At 43.9% G+C, this 15337-nt stretch overlaps 1 protein-coding gene across 1 annotated transcript in view; it reads left to right on the top strand.

The window, feature by feature from the left end:
• Window positions 1–11765, top strand: part of gli1 (GLI family zinc finger 1) — a 61779-nt gene extending 50014 nt beyond the window's left edge. The window contains exons 3-13 of the mRNA XM_056438068.1: window positions 853–1079; window positions 3608–3709; window positions 3801–3999; window positions 4136–4304; window positions 4514–4621; window positions 5049–5189; window positions 5295–5444; window positions 5580–5744; window positions 6142–6384; window positions 6484–6787; window positions 7006–11765. Coding sequence (XP_056294043.1) covers window positions 853–1079; window positions 3608–3709; window positions 3801–3999; window positions 4136–4304; window positions 4514–4621; window positions 5049–5189; window positions 5295–5444; window positions 5580–5744; window positions 6142–6384; window positions 6484–6787; window positions 7006–9560 — 4363 coding nt within the window. The 3' untranslated portion in view covers window positions 9561–11765. The remainder of the gene's footprint in view (window positions 1–852; window positions 1080–3607; window positions 3710–3800; window positions 4000–4135; window positions 4305–4513; window positions 4622–5048; window positions 5190–5294; window positions 5445–5579; window positions 5745–6141; window positions 6385–6483; window positions 6788–7005) is intronic.
• Window positions 11766–15337: the final 3572 nt, after the last annotated feature.

Genomic DNA, 15337 nt, shown 5'->3' on the forward strand with positions numbered 1-15337 from the left:
ACCTGACATCACAAGGCAGTCCTTCCCTCTGTGCACCAACTCGAGTTACTATCAAATGTTTTAGCAAACAGATATGGTGGTATTTATAGACGCCTTTCAATTGCCTCAATCTTTTCGAAATTATCTAGGCCCAAAAGTCAAGGTGTATTTCCTATTTAATTATTTATTAATTTTCTGTATTTGAAAAAAATAAAAATAATCTGCACACCTACCACTATTGAATATGTTTCTGATGGTGTCTGCCTCTCAGAGACACTCTTAGCACTCTATATATATTTTGTTTGTTAAAAAAGTACAATGTTTCAAACCCAAATTGTTTTTTGAATCATGTTCAGGAGTAAGAATTTAAAAAAAGAGAAAACAGTGCTGTTTTGTCATTCGGTTATTTCTACTGTCACCACCCAGCTCCTAAGCCACGACAAATACGGCGCAGACACAGCAGACGATTTTAAAGCGGACTGTTTATTTAACATAATGAAGAGATAGTTAACGTTATGTAGTGTGGTAGCCAGTAACATCAGTAGTGTCAATGTGAATATGTGTGTAATGGAGTGTAGGTGTTGTCAGCCAAACCAAAGGAAACCTAAACCAAAGTAACCGCAGCAAGGTTCTGCGACCACTCCACCTATGACGGCGAGAATAACCTGCGCTCAGTAACGTGAGCGCTCAAGGCTTTTATGCCCCTCCCTGTTCTCGGACCAGGTGCATCAGGCAATCTACTCCCTAGGGACAAAGGCATACTCAGTGATTAGAGACAGGGGCCGTCACACTACCGCTACCATCATGTCCTTTTGCAGCTGCCATTTTTGACAATCACTTAAGATGAATGATGCATTTCCATGTTGTCTGCAGCCTGGTCCCATCAGACCAGTCTCCCTACAGTGATGTGTCCTCGCTGCGTGGCTCGCTCCACAATGGCCCTCCCCAGGACTGCTGCGCGATGTATAATCCCATGACTCCCAGTATGACTCATGGACCAGGGCAGGGGATTGGCCACTGCATGGATCAATATATGAGGCCCCCTCAGGCCCCGCCGCCACTCAGTATGATGGGCCACAGGGGCATGCCGCCCCCAGAGGGTGAGTCAGAGTATCTTTTACATCTGCCTAATCTCACAGCTGCTACTGATTTGGATTTAAAGATACCTGAGAGACTCCCCAGATTTCTATAAAAGGAAACAGAAGGCCGGTTGTACGACTGAGATATAATGTGTTTCTCAGAGAAAACCACAGCTTGGGTTAATCCTAATCACTCAATTAATTCACTTGAAGCGAATACGATGAAGCAACATGCAAAATGTGCTTTCTTATTTTTAAATGTAATTTGTCAATAAATTAGTGTCTACCAGAACCCTGGTGTGCGCCGGTATTTTTATTTAATTTCCTTTAGTCTAACCTGCACCAGCTGCACCCGGGAGAGAAGCTTTAGTGGAGGGAAGACAAGCCCCGCTGTGCACGGGGTATCTTCAGAATTTTACAGAAAATATACCCTTTAAAAACATAATATATAAACAGTGAATCAAAGTATGAATAATGAAGAGATGCCAGCGAATTACGGTTACAGTCTCTGTGTCAATTCTACTTCACCAACTTTCTCAGAGTATCCTTATTTTCTCTCATTTCCTAAAAAAGAAAAAAAGAAGAAACTAAGAGGAAAGACTCTAGACCAGGGGTGTCAAACTCATTTTCACCGAGGGCCACATCCGCCTCATGGCTGCCCTCAAAGGGAAGGTTGTCACTAACACGGTATAATTCCAGAACATATTGTTAAATAACTGTCTTTGCATTTGTTTATTGTTTATTTCGGTGTATTTATATAAATGTATAACTATATATGCAAATGTATTTAATATTATAAAATCAATCTATTTAATTTAATTATATTTATTTTAACCCACATTACTTTATCAAAGATCAAATAAACATTATTACATTAACTTTGTTAAAAGCTTTGTCACAGTTGAGACAGGTGGTTCTCCACTGGTCTGGGGCAGTGGTTCTCCACTGGTCTGGGCAGTGGTTCTCTACTGGTCTGGGCAGTGGTTCTCCACTGGTCTGGGCTGTGGTTCTCTACTGGTATGGCTTTGGGACACACTATCACCCCTGAATGACAAGCTGAGACCTAAATCGAGGGACATTTTTAACTTCTCAAATGTATTTAATGAAAAGATGGTGCAGTTTGAACCTGAGAGTTCAGAATATCACAGTATGCACAACAAAACTATTTAGTAATATTCCCTTTTACAGTCAATTATGAACCAACAAGTGAATCTTGCGGACACAAGGTAATACAACATACATTACTACTCAGTAACTTCAGACTTTAAAACATGTCTAAACAGTGCTTTCATGCATAAACATGAAATAAAAAAGTCTGGTTTTAAAAAGCCTCAAAAGATGTAATGCATGTCTCACTCACTGAACCTATAACACATAAAGCTGCTCGACAAGTCAGAGTCTTGAGGAGCAGCTTTTATACACAAACTCAAAATAAATTAAACAAGGGTAATTAAAAAAGATTCACATATTCAACATTAACTTTTCTTCTGACTATATTATTAATACTGAACAACATGAAGCAGCACTCACTTCAACCTTAGTGACCACTGACGTAGACCTGATGGAGGAATTCATAATAGGGGAACTGGGGATGTTTGTTAATACAAAGTCAATGTGGTCACACACGCACGCACGCGTCTGGATGTCCGCCGGGCGCGTGAATGACAGGACGCGAAAAATGCGCCTCATTCGGGCTGATTTTTTATACTCGGCCGGTAAAAGTACGTGAGACTGTTCAAATGCTCCGCGTGACGTCACTGACGTCATCCCGTTGAATCAGAACCTCCGGAGGATATCGTTCGTCTGGAAGCGGCCGTCATCCAGACGCAGCTCCTGGAGAAGCTGCGAGCGGCTACGGATAATATAATATGTAATATTTATATTATTAACCCAGACTCGAGGGCTTGATGGTCCGACGTGTGTGGGACTTTCTCAACAGAACAAAGAGTGTGTATTTCTTCCGTGGTGGACGGTGGTAACGAACTGTTATATGCCACGATAAGCCACGCCCCCTCTCCGGCGCTTCTAGCGAGAGTGAAGAAAACGTGACGAATAGTCCGGCGACTGAACTCACGCGAGTACATTTAGTAAAGCAACGCAAGGGTTCGCCTCTCCTCTGGCGTGATCGCAGCATGAAGGAGAGTGAACAGACCGCCGTCCGCTGCAAAAAAATGACCTTCAAAATAAAAGCACAAGATTTTTTTCCTCCCTTTTTTAAGAAAAGGCATCATATATATTTCATGCCGTCGCGGGCCACATAAAATGACGTGGCGGGCCACGAGTTTGACACGTATGCTCTAGACGCTACTCTAGACCATAAAACATTGCCGGCCAGTTACTTGTTACTCTTCCTCATTTGCCATTACATGAAAGCTAGATTTCACAAGTGCTTCTTGCTACTGTACCTACAGTAAACCTTCAAATAACTGATTCACGTGCACACACAGGGCTACACTGAGTCACAGAGGGCCAGAGGAACACTCAGAGATGTTAATATGAGTCTTTCTTCATATGTTTCATTATTTCTCTCTGTTCTTTTTGTCCAAAAGGTGGCAATAGCACCCCTTACTGTAACCAGAACAACATGATGTCCTCTCATCACAACTTCTGCCAGTTTCAGCTTGGCTCTGATCAGATTGGCTCAGGTGATGGTAAGTTAGCACTCTCTAAAGCAGGTCTCTAAAAGATTTTGTACCACCAACGCTAACCCTCCTGCTCTTTCTGCCCTCTGTTCCCCTTCAGGCTCGAGGTTCGCCACACCTCGTTCCATACTGAAGCTGAGTAAAAAGAGAGCTCTGTCCATCTCCCCTCTGTCTGATGCCAGTGTCGACCTGCAGACGGTGATCCGAACATCCCCCAACTCCCTGGTGGCCTTTGTCAACGCTCGCTGCAACCCGAACGGGGCCAGTTCCTACGGCCACCTCTCTGTGAGCACCATGAGGTGAGATATGTTACGATTCCACCAAAAAGCAATGTCCATATCTGCTGCTCATTCCATGATTTGTAAAATAGCATCACAATATACAATGTTTTCTTTGAGGAAGTTTGATATTATGGTTTTCTCCGTGACTCTGCAGCTCGTCCCTCGGCTATTCCAGCAATATAAACTGCCAATCCAGGCAACAAGTGTCCATGTATGGAGGAGGTGGGGGGACGCCTCTGGGTGGACACACACCAGGTCCCTGCCAAGCCTCCCGCTTACCGCCCCACAATCCTCGGCTCCACGCTCCACCCAAGCATGGACACGTAAGACCGACCTCTCACTCGCTTTACAGAGCACTCCAAGCAAACAACGCTTGATATTTCCTGGGAGAGGATGAATGGGAAGAGGGAGTAGGAAGCTAAGAGAGGTCTATGACTGGGAACATTCAACATGTGTGTTCATTTTATGACTGTTATTGTCTTTGAGAGACGGGATCAAAAAGTTAATACGATGTGTGTTTTTGTATTTGTAGCTGAAGACAGAGCCAGGGCTGGGAGGTGTCATGGATGTCATGAATCTAAAGAGCCTGGAGGAGCGGTCAGAGGGAGATGTGGCCAGTCCTTCTTCCACTGGCACTCAGGTGCAGAAACGGTCTTATTCTCACAAGGAGTTTTCACCTTCACATATTTGAGCTTTTTTCCAATATGTATTTGTAACATACATATGCTGCAGAATAAAAGCATATGTCAATTGCACATATATTGAGTTATATGGACCCATATTGCAGGTGTTGTCTTGCTGACCATATTCTAGGTATTCCAGTCAGCGCGCAAAGAAAGTACTTAATGTGCAGCTTTCATGATCTGATTTTATGACGCACTAGTTCATCAAAGAAGAACACGACCGGCTGATATTTAGATAAAACTGTGTGGACGGATGCAAAACCTGTTACACACTTTGCTGCCATTTCACATTTTCCACACAGTTTAACACAAGTGATAGTCGATACCTGAATTTCCTTCATCTTGAGCCTTAAACTTCTGGTTTGAACCTGTGTGTTTCTTCAGGATCCTCTCCTGGGTCTACTGGATGGCAGAGATGACTTGGACAAGGATGACGGGAAGCCTGAACCAGAGGCCATCTATGAAACCAACTGTCACTGGGAGAGCTGCAGCAAGGAATTTGACACGCAAGACCAGCTCGTTCATGTAAGACACAGTCTAACATGATTGAGAGACACAAAAATACTGCTTTGTTTTTAACAGAAAGGTATCTACTGGGGAACACTTTGATTGACCTATTTCATGTAACAGCACATCAACAATGAGCACATCCATGGAGAAAAGAAGGAGTTTGTGTGTCACTGGCAAGAATGCTCTCGAGAACAGAGGCCTTTCAAAGCCCAGTACATGCTGGTGGTTCATATGCGCAGACACACAGGAGAGAAGCCACATAAGTGCACTGTGAGTGTATTTTTAGTCTCAGTTTATGCACTTTATTTCTCTCTGTTTCTATATCTGTTTTCATTTGGCTTTTAGAAGTTCTTTATTGGAACTTTGCTGTTGTTATAAAACCGTTGTGTGTCTTTCTGCTTTTAGTTCGAGGGCTGTAATAAGGCCTACTCTCGCCTGGAGAACTTAAAGACCCACCTGCGCTCTCACACTGGAGAGAAACCATACGTGTGTGAACATGAAGGCTGTAACAAGGCCTTCTCTAATGCTTCAGACCGGGCCAAGCACCAGAACCGAACTCACTCCAATGAGGTACTGTGGTGTGCACCATGGAAAAGTGCAATAGTTTGACCAGTAACTTGACATCAGGCTTTGTAGGGTCCATTGTTAAAACTGTAGTGAACCAACTTTATCTTTCCACGGAAGAGCGCTTTTTTTGGGGGGTATTTTGTAAGTTAATATATAAGAAATAAATATACAAGTCATGTAGAGATTCACTCTTCTCCAAATATGTTGGACTTCCATAATGTCAGCTACAGCAAATTAGGAAAATACACAATTACATAATTAGTTTGTATTGATCAAAGAATTGTAAACTGCTACTTATGAGAGACACTTTTTATAAGTTGCAATAAAGTCTGTTTTGGAACGCAAGACTGCACACACGATCACTAATGTGTGTATTGACAGATGCTTTGCTCTTTTACAGAAACCTTATGTGTGTAAGATCCCCGGCTGCACTAAGCGGTACACAGATCCGAGCTCTTTGCGTAAACATGTGAAGACGGTACACGGCCCTGAAGCCCACATCACCAAGAAACATCGCGGAGACACAGGACCTCGACCCCTTGGTTCAGCTATGACCCCTGGGGGCCAGAGCTCTGAACTACTGCTGGAGAAAGAGGAGACACGCAGGGAGGACTGCAAGCTGTTGGCTCCTGAGACTGCTCTGGTGAGTGATACATTTATGTAATGGCCTCTACGATCCTTTAAATATAAGGGATTAACCAAAGTGGGTTGTCACCATATTTACTGTATCACTTCCTTTTAGAAATCCCAGACAAGCCCTGGTGGTCAATCATCCTGCAGTAGCGAACGTTCTCCACTGGGGAGCGCCAACAACAATGACAGCGGGGTCGAGATGAACCTGAACGCAGCTGGCAGTCTGGAGGATCTCACAGCACTGGAGGATGGAGTTGCAGGTGGAGGAGGGGAGCCAGTCGGTGTAGGGACGATGGGAATGTCTGCTCAGGCTTTGAAGAGGCTGGAGAACCTGAAGATTGACAAGCTGAAGCAAATCCGCAGGCCGACCCCTCCCAGCCGCTGCACCAATAACAAGCTACCTGCACTTCCTGGTATGTGCTGTGATCACATAGCATATTGATATTCAGAACTCTGTTGTGGGCACAGTCTTAGTTTGTATTGGTGAAGTCTGAATTGTTGGCTAAAGAATGAATTATTACAACATAACATAGCTATGATTGATTTCAATCGGACATCCAAATGTACATTCTTCGTTTCCATTGACAAACTGCCTTTAAGCCATTTCCTCCCTCTGGATTTTCACTTTCAGGTCCAGGAGAGAACATGGGAATGTGTGCACCTTCTCCACTGCTCTCCAATCGCAGAGTTATGGAGCTGTCCAATCACGAGTTAGGAGGTGGCACATCGCTTGGCTGCTCTTCTAACGACAGGAGAGGCAGCGGCACCAGCAGCCTAAGCTCTGCTTATACCGTCAGTCGTCGGTCCTCCATGATTTCTCCGTACCTGTCCAGCCGCCGCTCCAGCGAAGTCTCCCAAATGGGAGGAACGGGAGGGGGAGGATGTCACCTCCTCAGCCCAGAGCAGAGTGGGGGAGACCCCCTGTCTCCTGAGACCAATCGCAGAGGTGCTCCATGTCCCGGAGGAGGATTGCCAGGGCTTCCGAACTTAACACCCGCCCAGCAATACAGCCTAAAGGCCAAATATGCTGCAGCAACTGGTGGACCACCACCTACTCCTTTACCCAACATGGAGCAGCCAGGCACTCCAGCGAGAAGAAGAGGTGTTTTCAGTGAATACCAGGGGCAGCCTCTGCCTCCCTTCCTTCAACAAGGTGGTCCACGACGGCACAGTTCCAACACAGAATATGGCACAGGTGTCATCTACCCTCACCAGGCTCCAGGTAACAACAGCAGGCGAGCCAGTGACCCGGTTCGATCAGTAGCAGATCCACAAGCTCTCCCCAAGCGCTTCAATAGCCTTAATAACATAGCCATGATGGGCAGAAGGAATGCGCTGCAACACCGTGGCTCTGAAACCAGCCTCGCCCGCCACCTGTACTCCCCTCGGCCACCGAGCATTACAGAGAATGTAATGATGGAGGCCTTGGGTATGGAGGCTCACCTTTCCCCCGTTGATGGCAGGGATCGCGCCATGATGCTGCCCCCTGGGGAGAGGAGCTTCATGGGATACCAGCAACAGCAGCAAACTCTTGTAGGAGTTGGAGGTTCTCTTGGAAACCAACTGTCCCCAAGTCACGACTCTCTGAGCTGCCCAGACCAGGGTTACATGCAGGGGCACTACCAGAACCAGGCAGGGGAAAACACTTCCAGGGCTGGTGGGAATCCAATGGGTCAAGCACGGTCTATTCCCTCAGAGGGCATGTCGAAAACACTTCTCCAGCAGGCCGAGTACAGTATGAGCACCTGCCAGCTCAGTCCCTCAGGCCCCCACTACCCGAGCATAGGCCAGGGTGGTGACGCTGGTGGCCCTTGGAGTGATTCCCACAGCCAAATCCAAACTTCCAACCATGCTCTCCAAAACCAGCGAGCAATGCAGAATACAGATCCTAGCCTGCAGCCTCAACAGACACAGACCCACTTCAACAATCAGACGGGCATCTACAACAGTCCTGATGGAACCCACAAACTCACCATCAAGCCGGAGCAGCAGTTCCACCCTGGGATGGGAGGTGTAAATGCCTGTCAAAGTGCAAAGCTCCAACAGCAGCGGATGCTCCTCCAGCAACCTCAGGTTTACCCACAACAAACGGGCCAGGTCCTGATGAGGAACTCTAACAATCCCAGCTGTGAGTTTCAAGGTCCGAACCTGAACTCCTTCCCCATTGCAGGGGGCTTGAGCTTGGGCTGTGCTGGCACTGTACTCTCCGATGGCAAGCGGTCAGAAACCCCAATGATGCAGGTGAAGGAGATGATGGTGAGGAACTATGTACAGTCCCAGCAAGCAATCATGTGTGAGCAGCAACAAGAACAGCAACAGCAGAGTGGAATAAAACCACCTCCTCTATCTGATAGTGTGGATATGAGTGCCCAGACAGCAATGATGCAGCACAGTCCACAGCACCAAAATCAGAATCTTTACGCAAGCCAGCCTTATCCGTCCTACCCCAACCAGAACCTGGTCATAAGCCCTCCAGCCCACAGCAGAGGACCCAGCTCTGTGACACCTAAAGACCAGCAGCTGGCAGGTCTCCAAGGCTCATGTTATGGCCAGGAGATGGTGGTCCCCAGGCCCCCTCAGGGACGGAAACCTCTCAGCCGCCAGAACAGCCTGTCCCAGGTAGGAGGAAGCTACCTTGGTAGCCCACCCCAGCTCAGCCCTGTCCACTCCACTTCCAGCCCCAGGCGAGCGGTCCGACTTCCTCCAGTTCAGCATCCACAGCACCAGCAAAATGAAATATTCTCTCCTTCCAATAACAACATATACTATTCAGGTCAGATAAGCATGGATATGGACAAACACATGGACCCCCAGATTGGACCTTGTCTCAACCAGCAGCACAGTGTGGGGTCCAACTTGGACCCTACAGGGGGCACAAAGCCTGCCCCCATGACCCCCTATCCTGAATCTGGCCCCATCTCCAATGCCTTAGAAAACCTGGACCTGGACAATGCTCGCATAGACTTCACCTCTATCATTGATGATGCTGAATCTTCCTCTTTCAGCCCAATCAACAATCCCCTTCATGGCCAGTCTTCCTCCCAGGCCTCATCCCGCCTCACCACCCCCCAGACTTCTGTCAGCCTAGCTGCAGGCTCTGGTCTGTCCAACATGGCTGTAGGCGACATGACGTCCATGCTTACCTCGCTGGCTGGGGAGAATAAATTTCTGAACACACTGTCGTAGAAGAAGACATTGGGAATTTTTTTCCCAGATTAGCAATCAAGTCGAGGCCTTGGCCAGTTCTTAATGTTTTAATTGAGATCCCACGTGGAAATGTATGAAACATAGTATTCAGGGGTAACCAGCATGGGGTTTGAAACACTCAAATGATGTTGCTGACGGGATATCGCAAGAATGTTGATTTTTGGTAGGAGGGATAAACTTTTGAAAGGATCATTACATATAATGGAGCATTATTCTGTGCTGTTTTATACATCCTCCATAAGCCTTCATACATAGAGCCATCACATTAGCCTTTATTTGAGCCTCCTGAACTCATAAGGGGTCGTTGCGACTGGATACCAGAAATAATGATATGTTGTCATGCATTTTGGTTGCAAGTTGAGACAAAGCTATTGATGCGATCCCATCACAGGTTTAAAATTGTAAGAATCCCCACCCGAAAAACCAAAGGTGCCTGATCAACCTCCCTCGCTGTATTGTTCCTTCGCTGCCTTGGTACTTGGTATTTTTCTGTAAGACACAGAACTTTTTCCAAACAGGCATTCCAGTCACATGGTGCTGTGGCGACAGTAGAGCAGAGAAGGATGCTTGTAAATAAGTTTTACATACATTTATATATGTTGTGTATATGACAATGAGACAGTGGATACATCATCACCCGTCTTCTGATCGACTGCTTGGATTCTGAAGGCCCAACATTCACATGGAGTTTGTAAGCTGGTCGTTTGAAAAGCCGAGTGAAGAATTTAAGTTGTGCTTTTAGTGATTGAGAAATCATTTCTGGGTGCTACTCAATATTAATCTGTATTGCGAGGGATTTTTTTCCTTGTCATGAGCAACACACCCTCTATAGTGGCATATCAGTATTCCCATATCCGCAGAAATGCAGTCACAGACACACACGTAGTCCACACACAGACACTCAGGACTTGTTGGTGTTCACATTGCATACAGTATATGTTGTAATTGCCTTTCCAGACAGAGAGTTTGCACTTCATATGTTTACTGTAGGTGTTCCTGAAGCAGCTGTGTCCTTTTCTTTCTTTTTTCAGTCGTGGTTAGAACTGCAAATTAGAAAGTTCCTTGCTCATGCAAAAGGTACACTCACAGGGGATGAAGGGTAAAGCAAAATTATAATAGGTGGGCAGCACTCTCCTCTACATTACAGTAAGTCTGATGTATTCAACCATTAACCTGACCCGCGACTAGTAAATGACTCAGCTGAGGATGGCCGCTATTTTGAATAAAACCCGAGTCTGCTGGTTTTTTATCTCTTAACAGATCTGTAATAGTTGCCTATGTTTGAGAAACTGAGGCGGATTCGTAGTACAGTGCTGCTGCACTTCGGCTCTAATCCCAAACAAGAGTTATATGGAAAATGTTGCATGTGGGGGATCAAGAAGCAGGAGTTTTTTCAATCGCTGCCACTGTAGTAAAATCCATATTGTCATGGGTACAATGAGGTACTTTTTTTTTGCGACTATCGAGCTGTTTCACACGGAAGAAAGCTGCAGCTCTTGGTAGGAAAACCCATTTTACACTGTGGCTTTGCACTGACGACAGCACTGTGTGTAAACCTTTCTGTCTCTTATGGCTATTCACATGAACCTCATTTTGATAGAATTATCACAGAATTTTGTAATAGTCATTCAAGAACACATCTTGTATAGACGTATTAAAGCCACGTTAACGTGTCGCGGAAGCCTTTCACAACAAGACTTCAGAATAATATAGTCGCGTCACTTCAAAGTTTACTAAGCATTAGCGGGAATGAACATTTCTTCATTTTGGAAAAAGTGTACAACCTACCAAAGACACCTTAAAATGACTGAGAAAAAGATGCACAAATAGTCTATTTTAACACAACACTAACACTAGCAATAAGGGCATGAACATTGACTGGTAGTGCTGTTCCTTAGAATGTATGAGATGTTTTGTATAAAATTATCTTTTTATATTCATGAACTTTATGGATGTTCCTGTCTATGTGTGCGTTGTTTTTTTAATAACTGTCATCCTTCATTCTGACTTTTTTGCTGGCAAAAGAATAATACCTTTAGCAACTAAAAGCTATAATAGTAGCATTAACTACAATAGACAAAAAGCTAAGTGTTATATTTTGTGTACAATTTTCTACATTTTTATACAAATGTGCTATATTTTACCAGTTTATGAATAAAGATGTTCAGCGGGATGGATGCAGAAGGTTTGTCAAACTTTTCTTTGTATATCCGTGTGATGAAGGGATGTTTTGATCCAACATACAATCGATCACCGTGATGTGCCAAATCGGCACATGGTTCACATTTAGGAAGGTTTAAAGTAAAGACTCTGGTGTAACGCCTGCTCTGCTGGATGACATCTGTTTCTGTGCCCGGTGGATTATTGCAGTGACATCTTTCCTCCAATAGAGTGCAGCACAGCCTGAGGACAAGCAGCCAACAGCGTTTCTCTTCCATTCACAACAAATGAAATCCTGCAGCACAATGTGAATGCTGCACACACTGTATCATCTATCACCCCTGGAAGCAGTTAATCTATATTCTGTGAACATATTAGTGCAAGAATCAACTAATGTTTCAGCTACTATAGACACGTGAAACTTTGAGGCTTAAAGTTTCACCTTCGATGTACCCGATTATGAATACACCACAAATAATCCCTGTAAGCAGTTAAATTATATTCTTCATAGTTTTGATGCAACAACTTTATCCCCCAAAATAATTGAAAGTCTAACCAACCGACCAAGCAGATGACATTTATCCCAAGTCATCATTCATTTTGTTTGTGTCCTAATTGAAAAAACCTCTTGTTGTGACTATGATTCAGACCTGCCTGTTACTGCAGTCCATCATGAGCCACAGTGATGTGCTCAGCCGAGACAGTAAGTAAGTGGATGAGCATTAAACATGGCGGCGACTTGGTGACATCAATTCTGGACGGGCTCTCTGTGGTCAGTGGTGACTGGCACTGTGGGCCGCTGGATGCTGAAAGAAAGAAACACAAGGCTCATAAAGTATTATCATCATGACATCTAAAAGAAATTAAATAAGAGAGTGGTGGGAGTATGATTTAATATGATACTATACAGCAGGGGTTTCCCATTATGTTTGGCTTGTGCCTAAAATTAAGTCATGTTTATTTGTGACTTCACAGGATATGGTGGAGTGGAAGTGAGTTATGAACAGTGCAAGCAAAGAGATTTTTCAGAAAAAGAATAAACCTAATTTTCTGTATTTCTTCTCTTTATCTTGAACCAGACAGAACCATGGCTGTATACATATTTAAACCAGGACCATCACAACAAAGTAACATCAATAGCCTAATTATAAATATTTACAACCTAATTAAAATCGGATATTTACACCGTGTCTATCGTAAAAAATGTCACTTTTCCATTTAAAATTGTGTGACATACATATAGTAACAGCCCAAAATCAAGTTGTATTAATTGTCGGTAACCATAGCAACTTAACCAAACTGCAAGCAAATGCAAAAAATACATCCTAATGATTTGAGCACACCTATGATGAGTCACAAGACACTCAAATAGCAAACCCGTATAAAAACATCCCGATATAGAAATTAAAAGACTTTTCCACCTTGTTCGATATTTTCGGCACTTTGTACAACACCTCCTCGCATGCTGACGTTGTAGTTTAAACTGCTGTGTTTAGTGAACTTTTTAATGTGATATTTTTAAAACGGTATCACCACCATTACTTTTTACAGTGCTGGCTCATATTCGGTTCAGGGGCCCCAGTGCGCTCGGACTATATTGGCATTGTGGTGTTGTGGCATGGCACAGTAGACTCACGGCAGCCACTACAGGCTGGCAGGGAGGCTGGAGTTGACTCATTCGCTCCGAGGGAAGGGGAAGTTCTCCTAACAGACAACTGATCTGCAGTCTGGCATGTCCAGATTTGTTTTTTTAAACAATATCTAGATATCCACAAAAGGGTCAAATAGGGGGTCTCGACAGCTGATAGCAGTTTAGAGGGGAAACAACATAATTGAATAATTCACACGTTCATGGCTGGATGTTAAATACACACATGTGTGAACATATTAGTGCAAGAAACCACTAAAGTCACAGGTAATACCTATAGGCCAACACCTTGAAGATTTCCCCTTTAGATTTAACAGATTAATAAAGTTAAGCTACATCACAAAAAGGTTTACTCATTTGAAGTTACATTCACTGTAGCAATGAGGTGCATAAACTTAAATAAATCATAGTATGCCGTGTTTTTATATAATACATTATTGATGTAACTGTTGAACATCGTTGCGGTGTTTGTCTCATGTTTAATGTAGCTCCTTATTTGACACCTTTGCCTATACATTACAGTTCAAAAGCACACTAACCATAACTAATTTTTTTCCTGGAAACATTATCTTGTCTCTTGCCTCAGGCCAAAGTAATTGTTACACGTATGACACATTCCTTGTATGTGAAAATATACATGGCAATAAAAAGTTTCTGATTCTGATATAGCTTCTTTTTTTACAGATTATGTATGCGTGTGTGTGTGTGTTTGTGTTTGTGTGTGTGTGTGCGTGTGCATGTACTGAATATTTTCAAACCATATTCTCGAACAGGTTTGAGTGAGACTGTTAAAAGGTAGACGGTACGGATCAGTGTTTTTGACTCTCCACAATGTGATCTCCCTTCTGCTGTCGAGTTACAAATGGAAATGCCAAAATAAGAGTTTTTTTCAAATGCAAAGAAGTGGGCAGCATAATGACTTTACTCTTTTCTTGTCTTGCCATTCAGAGGGAGGCTTTTCTTTTCCTTTGTCACTTAGGTTGGCATATAATTAACTCCTGCTTAATATGCTGTTTAAGGGCTCTCCTCCCCATGCAAGAAGCTTTGAACCCATAGACCACAGTCAGGGACAAAACCCCAGTGGGACTGCTTCCTCCATGCTCCTCCTAGTGTGTGCGTGGGTGTGTATGTATAGAAGAAGTAGTTGTTTTAACAAGACAGTAGAAAGCTAAAACTACCACCACTGCATACTTATTTTACACTGCACAACAAACCAAAATAAGACTGCACAAACACTTTAGTCCATCAGTAATCAAATGAATTGACACTTTAAATGCACAATGAAGTGCATCTAAAAGAAGTGTATTAGTACAGGTGAGTACTATATACATACACATATCGTATTGTGATTGGTTATCCATCATTACAAATACAGTATTGCAACTTTTATGTGGAATAAAAACCAAAACCTCTAGCTCGAAGTTTCACGTTGCATTTAACAAGCTGCAAAGATTTATGAAACATTTATAAAAGTCAGAAATGTACAGTTCGATTGAACTCAATTTAAATATTTAATTAAAAACACTTAACTTGAAGAACTGATAAACTGCGTTGCAGCATTTGAACATAACCTTTTTTTTTAAACAGCTCCCAGGACCTCTAAAGCACCTCTGCACCTCCATGACCCTCGTCTGTAGCAAAGTTTATTGCCCCCCTCTTCATCCACCTCCTCGCCTCCCTCCTTTTCTCCTCCCTCTCCTCTATCCATCCCTCCACAAAGAGCCGTGATGACCCTTCTGTCCTTGTCTTTCTTCGGCCCTGCACTCCCTCCCCACCTTCAGGATGCTTTCTCTTCCAGAATCCATTAAGAGACAAACCCCCAGCAGCCATGATGGGTGAAGCTACGAAGGGGGGGGGGGGGGGACCCAGAGACCATGCAATTTTGTAAAACTAACTTGTTTGAGGTGGGTGAGTTTTAACCGGGGCCACTTAATTATGATATTAAGTT

Source organism: Pseudoliparis swirei, chromosome 18 (assembly GCF_029220125.1).
Source record: "Pseudoliparis swirei isolate HS2019 ecotype Mariana Trench chromosome 18, NWPU_hadal_v1, whole genome shotgun sequence".
In the NCBI taxonomy this organism is placed as follows: Eukaryota; Metazoa; Chordata; class Actinopteri; order Perciformes; family Liparidae; genus Pseudoliparis; species Pseudoliparis swirei.